General features: G+C 52.7%; 1 protein-coding gene across 6 annotated transcripts; it reads right to left on the bottom strand.

The window, feature by feature from the left end:
* Positions 1 to 4,408: 4,408 nt before the first annotated feature.
* Positions 4,409 to 12,964, bottom strand: CD19 (CD19 molecule). Of its 6 annotated transcripts, none has more exons than XM_073015267.1 (15): positions 12,308 to 12,963; positions 11,786 to 12,052; positions 11,269 to 11,472; positions 10,869 to 11,147; positions 8,503 to 8,613; positions 7,542 to 7,590; positions 7,143 to 7,231; positions 6,603 to 6,716; positions 6,364 to 6,468; positions 6,214 to 6,282; positions 6,057 to 6,113; positions 5,912 to 5,968; positions 4,972 to 5,067; positions 4,765 to 4,871; positions 4,409 to 4,602 (listed from the first exon to the last, which is right to left on the bottom strand). In XM_073015267.1, the coding sequence occupies exons 1-14, from the start codon at positions 12,393 to 12,395 to the stop codon at positions 4,780 to 4,782; spliced, it is 1,677 nt and encodes a 558-aa protein (XP_072871368.1). In that variant the 5' UTR covers positions 12,396 to 12,963; the 3' UTR covers positions 4,409 to 4,602; positions 4,765 to 4,779. The 6 variants fall into 6 exon arrangements, 3 of the variants coding, with proteins under 3 accessions (XP_072871368.1, XP_072871367.1, XP_037845637.2); XM_073015266.1 differs by having other exon boundaries at positions 4,972 to 5,115; XM_037989709.2 differs by having other exon boundaries at positions 4,972 to 5,064; positions 12,308 to 12,961.
* Between the last annotated feature and the right edge of the window lie 1,850 nt (positions 12,965 to 14,814).

A 14,814-nucleotide genomic window follows, 5' to 3' on the forward strand; every position in this document is an offset into this window, starting at 1 on the left:
CAATGCGAGCAGCTGGTGGGGAGCAGAGCAATGCTGCACCACATGATCTGGAAAATTTTTTTTTTTTTTTTTTTTTTAGAGTCTCAGAAACTTGTGTTCAAGATGCAAGCATGAAGAAGTGCTAGAGGTTTGTATTCCAAATGCATGCATACACTAAGCAAAATACAATGAGGAGTGCTGCTTTTTTTTTTTTCTTTTTTTTTTAATAGGTAGCTAAGCTTAAAAGGAAGACAGAATCTTATTGGTTCCAGAAATAAGGAGGAAAATCAAAGCCACAGTGGTGGGAGCAGTGGGGACAGTGAAGTCAAGCTGTCTATGGGAATGCAGGAATCCCCTATGACTGGCATTTTAACACCCACACAGGGGCCGGGCAAGGTGGCTCACGCCTGTAATCCCAGCACTTTGGGAGGCCAAGGTGGGTGGATCAGGAGGTCAGGAGTTCAAGACCAGATTGGCCAACATAGTGTAAACCCCCACCCCCTGTCTCTCCTAAAAATACAAAAATTAGCCAGGCATGGTGGCAGGCACCTGTAATCCAAGCTACTCAGGAGGCTGAGGCAGGAAAATCACTTAAACCCAGGAGGCAGAAGTTGCAGTGAGCCGAGATCATACCACTACACTCCAGCCTGGACTGTAATCCCAGCACTTTGGGCTTTGGGAGGCTGAGACGGGTGGATCACTTGAGGCCAAGAGTTCGAGACCAGCCTGACCAACATGGAGAAACCCTGTCTCTGCTAAAAATAGAAAAATTAATGGGTGTAGTGGCACGCACCTGTAATCCAAGCCACTCAGGAGGCTGAGGCAGGAGACTCGCTTGAACCCAGGTGGTGGAGATTGCAGTGAACTGAGATCGCATCACTGCATTCCAGCCTGGGCAACAGAGCAAGACTTCATCTTAAAAAAAAAAAAAAAAAAAAAAAATCCATCCACCAGGCCCTGCCACACGATGTAGAAGCGAGCCACCTGAGAGTGGATGGAAAAAGCCATTCAGACACTCAGAACCCCAAGGCTGACCAAAGTATAGGCTTGGAGTTAGCCCAAACCTCTGGTGCAGAAACCTGTTCTGAGGAACTCATAGATAAAATGGTCAGAATTTTGTGCAGCCTGTAAGACTGTGGCAGGAGCCAAAGCAAGCCGGCCCCAGGGGTAGTCAGTAGGACCCCAGGAACCCATGAGGCGGTCACAGGCAGGAGAAACACAAAGAAGTCAAAGACATCTTCCGCGAAATCAAAGAAACTTTCCATGGGGACTTCCATTCTCATGGCTCATGGGGTCACTATGGAAGATTGTTGTTGTTGTTGTTGTTGTTATTGTTTTGAGAGGGAGTCTTGTTCTGTTGCCCAGGCTCACTGCAACCTCCGCCTCCCAGATTCAAGCAATTCTCCTGCCTCAGCCTCCCAGGTAGCTGTAATTATAGGCACGTGCGACCACGCCTGGCTAATTTTTGTATTTTTAGTAGAGACAGGGTTTCACCATGTTGGCCAGACTGGTCTCGATCTCCTGACCTCAGTTGATCGCGCCCACCTTGGCCTCCAAAAGTGCTGGGATTACAGACATAAGCCACTGCTCCCTGCCTCCATGGAAGGTTTCTTTGACTTCTTTTGCACGCCACGTAAAGGTAATAGTAACTACAGCATGCCTCCGCCTTAATGGGATTTTACAGCTGAGGCATGGAGGGTCAGGTTAAGTTGCCTTAAGTCAGTTAGCAATTGATGTATTTAATTTATCTGTGCCCCAGTCTCCTGAGCTGTGAAATAATAATAATTTTAGTGTATTTTCCTCATAGGACGGTGGTAAAAATAAAATGAGTCGCCACCAGTGAGAATGGTACAATGCCTGGCACATCGTAGTAATGTTAATACAGATAAAATAAGTTTTAGGGGCTGGGTGCCTGTAATCCCAGCACCCTGGGAGGCCAAGGTAGGCAGATCGCTTGAGCCCAGGAGTTGCAGTGAGCTATGATCGAGCCACTGCACTCCAGCCTGGGTGACAGAACAAGACTCTGTCTTCAAAAAAAAAAAAAAAAAAAAGATAGGCCAGGCGCAGTGGCTCATGCCTGTAATCCCAACACTTTGGGAGGCTGAGGCGGGCGGATCACCTGAGGTCAGGAGTTCGACACCAGCCTGGCCAACGTGGTGAAACCATGTCTCTACTAAACATACAAAAATTAGCCAAGTGTGGTGGCGCGTGCCTATAATCCCAGCTAGTCAGGAGGCAGACGCAGGAGAATCGCTTGAATAGGGGAGACAGAGGTTGCAGTGAGCCGAGACGATGCCACTGCACTCCAGCCTGGGTGACAGAGCAAGACTCTGTCTCAAAAAAAAAAGAAAAAAAAAAAAAGATGAAGTAAGTTTTACATGCTGAGATAAAGAAGAAATCTCTACAACAAAAACAGGGTGGGGGCCGGGCACGGTGGCTCACGCCTGTAATCCCAGCACTTTGGGAGGCCGAGGCGGGTGGATCACGAGGTCAGGAGATCGACACCATCCTGGCTAACATGGTGAAAACCCATCTCTACTAAAAATACAAAAAATTAGCCAGGCGTGGTGGCAGGTGCCTGTAGTCCCAGCTACTCGGGGGGCTGAGGCAGGAGAATGGCGTGAACCCGGGGGACGGAGCTTGCAGCAAGCCAAGATCACACCACTGCACTCCAGCCTGGGGGACAGAGCCAGACTCCGTCTCAAAAAAAAAAAAACACAGGGTGGGAGGCCGAGGCAGGGGCTGTTAACTGGGGACCAGGAGATCGAGACCAGCCTGGCCAACATGGAGAAACTCCATCTCTTCCAAAAATATAAATATTAGCCAGGCGTGGTAGCGCAGGCCTGTAATTCCAGCTACTTGGGAGACTGAGGCAGGAGAATCGCTTGAACCCAGGAGGCAGAGGTTGCAGTAAGCCGAGATGGCACCACCCACTCCAGCCTGGGTGACACAGTGAGACCCTGTCTCAAAAAAAAAAAAAGAAAAGAAATGGTGAAAATAATATTAATAGTATACCTACCTCATAGGGTTGGTAAAGATAAAATGAATGAATATACACAGACATACATAACATATCCATAAAATATACATAAAATATTTGAATACAATCCTGGCACATAGTAGGTGTTTAATATCTTTGTGAAGTTATTGTAAGGATAAAATTTGCTCATTGATATTAGTGCTTAGAACATAGTAAGGTCGGGCACTCTGTGGCTCACACCTGTAATCCCAGAACTTTAGGAGGCTGAGGCAGGTGGATCACCTGAGGTCAGGAGTTCGAGACCAACCTGGCCAGCATGGGGAAACCCCGTCTCTACTAAAAATACAAAATTAGCTGGGTGTGGTAGTGGGCGCCTGTAATCTCAGCACTTTGGGAGGCCAAGGTTGGTAGGATCACTGGAGCCCAGGTATTCAAGACCAGCCTGGCCAGCATAGTGAAACCCCGTCTCTACTAAAAATATGAAAAATTAGCTGGGCGTGGTGGCAGGCACCTGTAACCCCAGCTACTCGGGAGGCTGAGGCAGGAGAATTGCTTGAACCTGGGAAGTGGAGGTTGCAGTGAGCTGAGATTGCACCACTGAACTCCAGCCCAGGGGACAATACGAGACTCCATCTCAAAAAAAAAAAAAAAAGATAGAGCTGGGCATAGTGTTGCACACCTGTAGTCCCAGCTACTTGGGAGACTGAGGTGAGAGAAACTCTTGAGCCTGGGAGGTCGAGGCTGCAGTGAGCCATGATTGCACCACTGCACTCCAGCCTGGGCAACAAAGCGAGAGTCTGTCTCAAAATATATATATATATAATAGATGCTCAATAAGTAAGTACTCAGTGACAACGAATAGCATCTTCTAACTAGACTGCTAATTCCTGGGCTGTTTTTCCTCCACTGGGCACCCAGCATGCAACTGCTGAATGAATGATAATTGGGTAGCTGGATGGTAGGAGGGGGCTGATAGTGAGGGATCCATTGGCAGTGGGCAAAAGAGGGCAGTAGGTGAAGGCTAGGCCATGGAAAGGGAAAGCCCCTTTGTTTTCTTCTTCTTTTCCTTTCTTGTTGAGATGGAGTCTCGCTCTGTCGCCCAGGCTGAAGTGTAGTGGCACCATCTCCGCTCACTGCAACCTCCGCCTCCCAGGTTCCAGTGATTCTCCAACCTCAGCCTTCTGAGTAGCTGGGACTACAGGCTTGCCACCACACCTGGCTAATTTTTGTATTTTTAGTAGAGACAGGGTTTCACCAGGTTGGCCAGGCTGGTCTCGAACTCCTGACCTCAAATGATCCACCTGCTTGGCCTCCCAAAGTGCTGGGATTACAAGTGTGGGCCACCGCACCAGGAAAAGGCCCTTTGTATGCAGAAGGCAGCCCTCCCTCCTCCATGGGATTTAAGACGCCTTTCCTTCCCTTCCCACACAAGGGCACTACTTCATAGGATTGGAAGAGCTCATTGAGTTTATTTAAGGAATACAAAAGGGACTGGAAGTGTCACTGGCATGTATACCCCCACACACACACGTACACACATGCACACATCCTAAGCAACATTGCTCCAGAGGTTGGCATCATCTGCTCGAGGACTTCAGATTTCAGAGTCAGGTGTGGATCTTGGGGACTTGAAGAGATCCAGGCTATGAAGAAGAAACAGTGATGGGGAGGGGTCCAGCAGCCCTCCCCTTGCCCACCAGGCCCTAGGAGCCCTGTTCCCTCTCCCTCCCTGAGAGCCAGCAGCCACTGTCATTTGTGCCTATCTCCCTCCCTCCCCCCTTTCCCTAGGGGCAGTCCCAGCTCACCTGGCCACCTGAGGATCACCTGGCACTCCAGGTGCCCATGCGGCCGCCTCCGCCCCAGGCTGGGTCTGGCCCATCGGGATTATCCATATTCTCATAAGAGTCTGCATCTGGATAGGACCAGGGAGGAGAACGCGGGTGGTACTGGAAGTAGGCTGGGAGGCAAAGTCAGCCCAGGGGACAGCAGGGGACAGCGGCAGAAGCACCCACCTTCCTCATGATTGGGTCCAGGCTGGCCCCGAATGGAGCGGAGCTGGGGGGCTGCATACAGGAGCCCTCTCATATCCTCATAGGACTGGGACCCTGCTTGGGCGGGGGATGGAGAATTGGAGGCTAGGGCACGGGAAGTACAGCCTATGGTAAGGAGGAAGAATGACGGGCAGAGGAAGGTGAGGGGCATCACCTATGCTGTGCTGGGAAGGGGTGATTCGGTCAGCATCGGGTTTGGGGCCCCGGTTAGCTGTAGAGTCACGGCTAGATATGGGTTAGGTTATGGCTAGAGAAGGGGTCATGAACAGAACTGGGCTGGGCATGGTGGCTCACACCTGTAATCCCGGCACTTTGGGAGGCCGAGGCGGGCAGATCATTAGAGGTAAGGAGTCTGAGACCAGTCTGGCCAACATGGCGAAACCCTGTCTCTACTGAAGATACAAAAATTAGCCAGGTGTGGTGGCAAGCATCTGTAATCCCAGCTACTCAGGAGGCTGAGGCATGAGAATTGCTTGAACCTGGGAGGCAGAGGTGGCAACTGCACTACAGCCTGGGCGACAGAGCGAGACTCCAATTCAAAAAAAAAAAAAAAAAAAAAGAGAGAAAAGAAAAAACTGGAAGGAGTCAGAGTCATGAAGAAGCTGCAGAGTGAGCTGGGGTCCAAGTTGAGGTCTGCACTGAGGGGCTGAGGTGAGGTGGAGGTCAAGTCCAGGTTGATACTGGATCAGGATCGGTGTTGATATTCATAGTTAGGGAGGGGGTAAATATTGGGGGTCAGGATGGGGGATGGGGCTTAGTATTGAGGTGAGAGGAGTCAAATCCAAGGTCAGGATTGGGTTCGGGTTTGGGGTCAAGGTCAGGTCAAAGTTGGGTCTGGTGTCAGAGCTCAGGCCAGGTCACCCAAGCTGGGTAAGGCAGTCTGGTCGAAAGTATCTCTCACCCAGGGAAGTTGCTTCCCGGCTGGGGTCCCAGGCTGACCCATGGGGGCTCAGGAAGTCTGGAAAGGGAAGAGGGAGGTTACTATTCCTCCTGGCCTCCAGGCGTCCTCCACCTCCCCCCTAGACTGTTGCCATCCTCACACACACCCATTGTCCTGGCGACCGGCTGGGTCAGCTCTTCATCCTCGTTCTCATAAGACTCAGCTGTGGCAGAAGAGAGAGAACTCCAGGGACCCCTTCTAGGGGTGTCACAGCGCTGCAATTACACCTAAGTCTCTGAGGTCCCACAAAGGCCCCAAGTTACCGTTGGAGAAAGAGTCTTCATCCTCAGGACCCAGGGGCTCGTCCTCAGGGTTCTCATAGCCGCTGCCATCTGGTGGAGAAGGAGGGGTGTCCATGGGAGTCCACAGGCCACCGCAGAGAGGTGGGGGGCCACGGAGGAGGGCAGCCTTACCCTGGGAGAGCTGGTCCTGCCCAAAGTTGGAGTCGTTCTCATAGAACTCGGAGCCCTCCTCACTGTCGGGCTCCTCATAGCCCTCCCCTTCTTCTTCTTCTGGGCCTAGGGGTTTCGGGATAGGGATGGGGAACCGAGTTACGCCCCCTCTCCTCCAGGCCCCAGTCCACTATTTGGGCCATAGACCGCTCCAACCCCCTCCATGTGGGGAACGACCCTTCCCTCCCGCAATCATTCACCCGCTCCCGGAGGGCTCCGGGACCCCACGGCTCCATCCACCTGGACGTCGCTGCTTGGATTTCCGTAAGACGGGGCGGTGCCCCCCAGGCCTGCGGCCCAACGCTGGGCGCGTCCTGGCGAGAGGGGCGGGCGTTGTAATACGGGGTCAGAAGAGATGGGGGCGGTCGAGGCTAAGGATCCGCGCGGCGGGGCACGGGGAGAGAATGCTTTGGCCTCTGCGAATGGACTCTGAGTCTAGGAACCTGGCCTTGAACCATAGGGTAGGATCTAAATCTAGGGCCTAGGCCTTCAGTTCTGGGGCGAGGTTCTGCTTCTGATTTGGACTTCAGGCTCTGGGTCCTGGGGGCGTGGCTCTGAGCCCTGGAGGCGGGGCCTGGTTCTAGGGGTGGGGCTCATAGATGGGCGGGACTGCCCTCCCCGGTGGCGGAGTTCGGAGCTCCAGAAGGCATGGCGCACAGCGGATTGGAGGGATGAGGACAGTGTGGGTGGAGCCCTGGATCTGGGGCGGAGCTATAGGCTGGAGGGGCGGTGCCTCTTACCGAGGCCCGAGGTGGGTGTGGGGAGAGATAGCACGTTCCCATACTGGTTCTGGGGCCCGCTTCCTGGGGGAGGCGTCACTTTGAAGAACCTGGCGGGAGAAGGGGAAGTGCACGGTGAGGGCCGACTTGGAATGGAATGGCGGACCCACTCAAGATTCTGTCCAGGCCTTCAGAGGTTAAACGTGATCACTTGTGCTGGGGCAGCCAATAGAGGAGTCTGAGATGATCATTTCCAAGGAGGTCTTCACAGAGGAGGTAGCTTTGGAGCTGGGCTTTGAGGTTGGGCAGTATTTGAAACAGTAGAGACGGAGCAAAGAACCCCTGGGCAGAGGAAACAGTAAGTGCAAGGCATAAAGTGAAGGTGGAGGGTGTTACCGAGGGGTGCACTGGTTGCATTACCTCCTGGTGGGGTCAGTCATTCGCTTTCTTTTCCTCCTCAGGACCAGGGCTGGTGGGAGTTAAAGGGAGTGATCAGAGGAGGCGCTGCTTGGCAGGGTGAGGATTTGTGGGGCCAGGTACTGCGGAGGTCACTTGGTTCAACAGAGAAGACAGGAGTTCAAATTGCAAGGGGGACGGGCGCGGTGGCTAGTGCCTGTAACCCCAGCACTTTGGGAGGCCGAGGTGGGCGGATCATTTGAACTCAAGAGTTCGAGACCAGCCTGGCCAACATGGTGAAACCTCGTCTTTACTAAAAATATAAAAATTAGCCGGACGTGGTGGTGGGCGCCTGTAATTCTAGCTACTAGGGAGGCTGAGGCAAGAGAATCGCTTGAACCCAGGAGGTGGAGGTTGCAGTGAGCAGAGATCATGCCATTGCACTCCAACATGGGCAACAGAGCAAAAACTCCATCTCAAAAAAAAAAAAAAAAAGTTTGAGGGAGCCAGGCGCTGTAGCTCACGCCTATAATCCCAGCACTTTAGGAAGATGAGGCCAGCGAATTGCCTAAGCTCAGGAGTTCAAGACCAGCGTGGGCAACGTGGCGAAACCCTGTCTCTACTAAAAATATAAAAAATCGCTGGGCGCGGTGGCACACACTTGTAGTCCCAGATACTCAGGAGGCTGAGGCACAAGAATCAGTTGAGCCTGGGAGGCAGAGGTTACAGTGAGCTCAGATTGTGCCACTACACTCCAGCTGGGGTGACAGAATGAAACCCTGTCTCAAAAAAAAAAAAAAAAAAAAAAATGCAAGAGGCTTGGGAAGTTTGAGGGAGGCTAGAGGAAGACTGGGGGGAACAGGATTCTGGGGTCTTGCAGGGAGGGATGGGAGGAAAGAAAGATGGTTGTCAGACTGGCCAAAGCCGGCTTATCCTGGGGAAGATGGAGTAGGGTTTGGACAGACCCACTGGGGACATGACTCACCTCTTTGAAGTTGAAGAATGCCCACAAGGGAGCACAGGCAGAAGATCAGATAAGTCAAAGTCACAGCTGGGACCTTCCAGCCACCAATCCTCAGCAGCCAGTGCCATAGTGCTAGGGGGAAGGGGCTATGAGATGAGGACCCCAGGCTGGCATCTTACGTTCCAATCCCGAGATCTCAAAGAACCACAAGTCTGGGGCACAGAGGCAAGACACAGACTTGGCGAGGTGCGGTGGTCCACGCCTGTAATCCCAGCACTTTGGGAGGCCAAGGCGGGTGGATCACCTGAGGTCAGGAGTTGGAGACCAGCCTGGCCAACATGGTGAAACCCTGTCTCTACTAAAAATACAAGAAAAATAGCTAGGCATGGTGGCGGGCGCCTGTAATCCCAGCTACTTGGGAGGCTGAGGCAGGAGAATCGCTTGAACCCGGGAGTGGAGATTTCAGTGAGCAGAGATCACTGCACTCCAGCCTGGGCAACAAGAGCGAAATTCTGTCCCAAGAGAAAAAAAAAAAAAGACACACTCAAAGTCCCAAACTGTGAGAAAGGCTCTCCTCTCTCTAAGGAGTCATGTCCCAGGAGGTCAGGGATTGTCACAGAGCCTGGCACATGACATGGGGCAGTGTCTTTTGAGTAAATCACAGACAAACCATGGCTGTATTTAGAGGCAATGTGTGGATTGAGGAGAGCATAATGATCAGTTTCCTGCTGCAATTAAGGACAGTCACAGTCAAAGTGAAGGGCAGAGTTGAGTTTGCAAGGTTACAGTTGGGATCCAGCACATTGCTTGGATCAAGTTTTGAGTGAAAGTTGGAGTTGGGTTTGTAAATTGCGGTTAGGATAGCATGATAGGATTGTATGAAGGAGAGAGAACTGGCAGAACACTGTGACCAGTTTGCTGGACAGGGTGAGGAAAAGGAAGGATGCCCAGGTTCTTAGCCTGGGCAAGGGAGCAGGTGGTGGTGCCCTCTGCTTGCACAGGGCCACCAAGAAGACTATACTTGGGGAAGACATTGAGTTTGATTTTGTATCTGTTGAGCCTGAGGTGTCCATAGGACATCAAATGGCACAGGGGACGGCTGAATATGGAGCCTGGAATAGAGTCACCAAGGCATAGTGACCCAAAAAGCCATTGGGAGTCAAGGTCAAATGGGAAAGCGTGCAGACAGGGATAAGAAGAGGGCCCAGGGCTCCAAGAGTGAGGAGTTGGGGAGGAAGGAAGACTCCACCCAAGCTGGTGGGCAGGCACAAGCAATGGTAGATGAAGACCCAGAAAAGTAGTGTATTGGAAGCGAGGGAAGAAAGACTTGAAGTCTAGGCCAGGTGTGGTGGCTCACGCCTGTAATCCCAGTACTTTGGGAGGCCAAGGCAGGCGGATCACCTGAAGTCAGGAGTTCAAGACCAGCCTGGTCCAACATGGAGAAACCCCATCTCTACTAAAAATACAAAAATTAGGCCTGACCCTGCCCTGTGGCTCATGCCTGTAATCCCAGCACTTTGGGAGGCCGAGACGGGTGGATCACGAGGTCAGGAGTTCGAGACCAACCTGGCCAACATAATGAAACCCCGTCTCTACTAAAAATACAAAAAATTGGCCGGGCACAGTGGCTCAAGCCTGTAATCCCAGCACTTTGGGAGGCCGAGATGGGCAGATCACGAGGTCAGGAGATCGAGACCATCCTGGCTAACACGGTGAAACGCCGTCTCTACTAAAAAATACAAAAAACTAGCCGGGTGAGGTGGCGGGTGCCTATAGTCCCAGCTACTCGGGAGGCTGAGGCAGGAGAATGGCGTAAACCCGGGAGGCGGAGCTTGCAGTGAGCTGAGATCCGGCCACTGCACTCCAGCCTGGGCGACAGAGCAAGACTCCGTCTCAAAAAAAAAAAAAAATACAAAAAATTAGCCAGGCGTGGTGGCGAGCGCCTGTAATCCCAGCTACTTGGGAGGCTGAGGCAGGAGAATCACTTGAACTTGGAAGGCGAAAGTTGCAGTGAGCTGAGATTGCACCATTGCACTCCAGCCTGGGTGACAGTGAAAGACTCCTCTCAAAAAAAAAAATTAGCCAGGTATGGTGGTGGGCACCTGTAATCCCAGCTATTCAGGAGGCTGAGGCAGGAGAATCGCTTGAACCTGGGAGGCGGAGGTTGCAGTGAGCCAAGACAAGATGGCACCACTGCACTCCAGCCTAGGCGACAGAGCAAGACTCTGTCAAAAAAAAAAAAGACTTGGAGTCAATGTTCTGTGTGGAAGTTGGGGTTTGGGGTGAGGCTGGAAGTAGCCCTCAGGTTGGGGGAACCTAAGATTGACTGGCTTCCGCTTCTTGCCAGTACCCCCACACAGATGCCTCCCAGTTGAGAGAAACTCTACCTGGCCGAGCAGTGATCTCCAGGTAGAATGACTTGGTCCAGTTGCCACGGTGACAATAATACTTCCCAGCGTCTTGAGCTGTGGCCCGGGTCAACAACAGACCCGTGTCCACTACCCACATATCTCTGTCTGGGCGATCGTCCTTCAGCTCTAGGCTCAACAATGAGGACTTAGGCCCCTTGGGGCGCACATGGGTCCAGGAGAGGGGGCCCCTGGACACAGAGTCAGGGGGTACCCCACAGGACAGCCAGAGTGTGGAGCCAGGGGCCATGGTGAGGTCTGGGGCAGGGAGAGATAAGACGAGGAAAGCCTGATCCTCAGGGTCGCACACCTCTTCAGTTTCCCCTCCCCTCCGTCTCTGGACCCCCATTTCCCGGCACCTCCCCAGTCATCACCTTACCCTGGCTCAGGCTCTGGTTCAGGCTGTCCCTCGGTGGGCCACACACAGGCTCTCCCTCCCAGATCTCAGGTCTGTCTTTGGCCCACACATACAGCTGGGAGCTGCTGAGTTTCCCAGAAGGGGAGCTGGGGCCCTCTGAGGACCTGTTCTTCAGGCCACAGCCCAGGCCACCTAAGTCCGAAACATTCCACCGGAACAGCTCCCCTGGGAAGAGACCCAGAACCAAATGCAGAGACACCCAGGAGAGGGAGAGAGAGACTCAAAGGCAGAGATAAATAGAGACAAAGACTCAGAGAGAGAGAGACAGAGAGAGAAGGCAGTGAGAGGTGGAGGGACAGGAAGCAGCTCATGCTGAAGCCACGAAGCCCCAGGAGTCTGCCCACCTAGCTCCGAGTTTCGCCCTCAATCCCTCCAGCCCCTCTCTCCAGCTCCATTGTGGCCGCGGACCTCTTCTGTCCATGGTGGCCTCCCTTCTCTCCTCCTGCCCCTGCCCTAGCCCGGCCAGCCCGGCCCTCACCGCTGCCCTCCACACTGACTGTCCAGCCAGGCTGCCAGGCCTTCTCAGAGGGGAGCCCCGGCTGGCATAGGTAGAAGCCCCCCGTCTGGTTAGAGACGTTGAAGATTAAAAGCCAGATGCCCAGGGGCCCCATGCGGATTCCCATGCCTGGCAGCCCCAGGCTGAGATTTAAGAAGGGTTCAAACGGGGAGTCCCGACACCAGACCAGCTGCTGAGTGGGGCCATCTGAGGTCCCCCCGAGGCACTGCAGCACAGCGTTATCTCCCTCTGTGGAGAGAGAGGGAGAGAGGTGTGGGCATGACGGAGGGACCTCCAAGCCCCCCCACTCCTCACACCAGGTTATAGATCAGAGGACTCCAAAAACTGGGAGTGGAGGAGCCGGCAGAGTCCTTCCAACCCCTCCCTGAATTTCACAAATAAGAAAATGGAGGCTCAGAGAGGGTAAGTTACTCAGCCAAGGACACCCAGCCACAACCCAAGTTACCAGCCTCCATCCCTTCCCTTTCTGCCCTTTGGACATACCTTCCACCTTCACCACTAGAGGTTCCTGGGGCCTGACTTCCATGGGGGTGAGGAAGAGGAGGAAGAAGAGGAGGCAAGGAGGTGGCATGGTGGTCAGACTCCTCGGGGCACCCAGCTTCGCGCAGGGGATGCTGGGGTAGGCAGGGGCCTGGAGGGCACTGAACCATGGGTGTCTGCGGGGGCGGCAGGCAGTCCCCCCAGAGAGGAAGGGGGTGGTCACGCCTCAGGCCCCATTCTCCAGGAACCCTCCAGACTCACATTTGCCTCCTCCCTGCCACGCTGTTTTATTTTCATCCCAGCTCTCACCACCATGGGAAATGATCTTGTGGGTTTATTTGTTCATTTCTGTTTTCTGCACAAGAATATGAGCCCCTTGGAGTAGAGACCGTGTTGTTCACCACTAATTGCAAGTGCCCTAAAACAGTGCTTGGTACATAGTAGGCACCTGATAAATATTTGTCGCCTGAGCAGATTCAGCCTTCAGGGCTCCCTCCTTCTCCCTCTCCCTCCTCCTCTGAACCCCGGGCTCTGAATCCATGTCTCTTCACTCACACACACCCCATTCATTCGTTCAGCAAACATTTTACCAGTCCTCCCTCTACCTCCACATCCACCCATTAATAGACTTTGGGTTCTAGCCGACCTGAGTTTGAATCTTGCACCTCCACTATTTGGCTAAACTTCATCATTTGAAACCTCAGTTTATTTCTCTGTCAACTGGGGATAATAATATTTCTATACAGGCTGGGCGAGGTGGCTCATGCCTGTAATCCCAGCACTTTGGAAGGCTGAGGCAGGTGGATCATAGGAGGTCGGCAGTTGCAGACCAGCTTGTTCAATGTGGTGAAACCCCATCTCTACTAAAAATACAAAATTAGGCCAGGCGCGGTGGCACGCGCCTGTAATCCCAGAACTTTGGGAGGCAGAGGCAGACGGATCATGAGCTCAGGAGATCAAGACCATCCTGGCTAATATGGTGAAACCTGATCTCAACTAAAAATACAAAAAAATTAGCCAGGCGTGGTGGCCAGTGCCTGTAGTCCCAGCTACTCCAGAGGCTAAGGCAGGAGAATGGCGTCAACCCAAGAGGCGGAGCTTGCACTGAGTCGAGATTGCGTCACTGCACTCCAGCCTGGGTGACAGAGCAAGACTCTCCATCTCAAAAAAAAAAAAAAAAAAAAAAAAAAATAGCCAGGCATGGCACTTAGGGAGGCCAAGGTGGGTGGATCACCTGAGGTCAGGAGTTCGAGACCAGCCTGGCCAACATGGTGAAACCTTGTTGCTACTAAAAATAGAAAAATTAGCTGGGCATGGTGGTGCTTGCCTGTAATCGCAGGTACTTGAGAGGCTGAGGCAGGAGAATCACTTGAACCCGGGAGGCGGAGGTTGCGGTGAGCCAAGATCAAGCCACTGCACTCCAGCCTGGGCAGCAGAGTGAGACTCTGTTTCAAAAAAAGAAACAAAAGAAAACACTCTTATACAAATACTGTTTGTTTGTGAAGATTAAAAATGACAATATGTTCGGCACTATTAACCCAGTGTCCAGCACATAGCAAATCCTCAGTTAACGAGATACAGCATCAATTAATGGCTAAGAGCTCAAGTCATCCTGTCTCAGTTCCAAACCAGGCAAAACCCAGGCACAGTGGTGCATGCCTATGGTCCCAGGTCCTTGGGAGACTGAGATAGAAGGATCGCTTGAGCCCAGGAGTTCAAGGCTGCAGTGCACCATGATTATGCCTAGGAATAGCCACTGTGCTCCAGCCTGGGCAACACAACAAGACCTTGTCTTTAAAAGAAAAATTGTTTTAAAAGAACCCAGGAGTTCTAACTCCTGAATCTGTTCTCATTCTGCCCCATGCCTCTCCTCTCTCTCTGTCTCTCTCTTTGTCTCTCTCTCTCTCTCTCTCTCTAACTCTCTATGTGCCTTTGTGTCTTTTTCACTGCTGCAGGGACTCAGAAAAAGAGTTCAGGGACCCAAGAGACCCACTTTCTCAGTGGCTGATTCCCAGGCCCATCTCACCAGGCTGTGACTTCCTGTTTGCTGTGGGCAAACCCCAGGGGACCCTCCCTACAGGTGGCAGGGCCCCCACTTCCCTTTGGCCAGTTGAGGGGGCTGGGGGGCGGAAGAGTGAAGCACTGGGGAATGCAGGGGGCAAGTAGCAGGACTCAATCTGCCTTTCATTCAACAAAATCTCTAATCCTCTCATTAGCTACCCAGCTGCCCAGACTAGCTTTCACTAGAGCATGTCATTCCCCTGCTTAAAACATATCAGTTACAGCCAGACACAGAGGCTCAAGCCTGTAATCTCAACACTTTAGGAGACCAAGGCAAGAGGATCCCTTGAGGACCAGAATTTGAGACCAGCCTGTGCAACACAGTGAGACCCCATTTCTACAGAAATTTTTTTTTTTTTTTTTTGAGATGGAGTCTCGCTCTGTCGCCTGGGCTGGAGTGCAGTGGCCGGATCTCAGCTCACTGCAAGCTCCACCTCCCGAGTTTACAC

Source organism: Chlorocebus sabaeus, chromosome 5 (assembly GCF_047675955.1).
Source record: "Chlorocebus sabaeus isolate Y175 chromosome 5, mChlSab1.0.hap1, whole genome shotgun sequence".
Classification (NCBI taxonomy): domain Eukaryota; kingdom Metazoa; phylum Chordata; class Mammalia; order Primates; family Cercopithecidae; genus Chlorocebus; species Chlorocebus sabaeus.

Bases quoted from the DNA above. Each gene is read 5' to 3' on its own strand.
- CD19 (XM_073015266.1), bottom strand. From the start codon at position 12,395: ATGCCACCTCCTTGCCTCCTCTTCTTCCTCCTCTTCCTCACCCCCATG. The intron at 6,717-7,142 runs GTAAGAGGCACC...CCCTCTCGCCAG, and splicing joins CACACCCACCTCGGGCCTCG to GACGCGCCCAGCGTTGGGCC. The intron at 6,283-6,363 runs GTAAGGCTGCCC...CTTCTCCACCAG, and splicing joins GCAGGACCAGCTCTCCCAGG to ATGGCAGCGGCTATGAGAAC.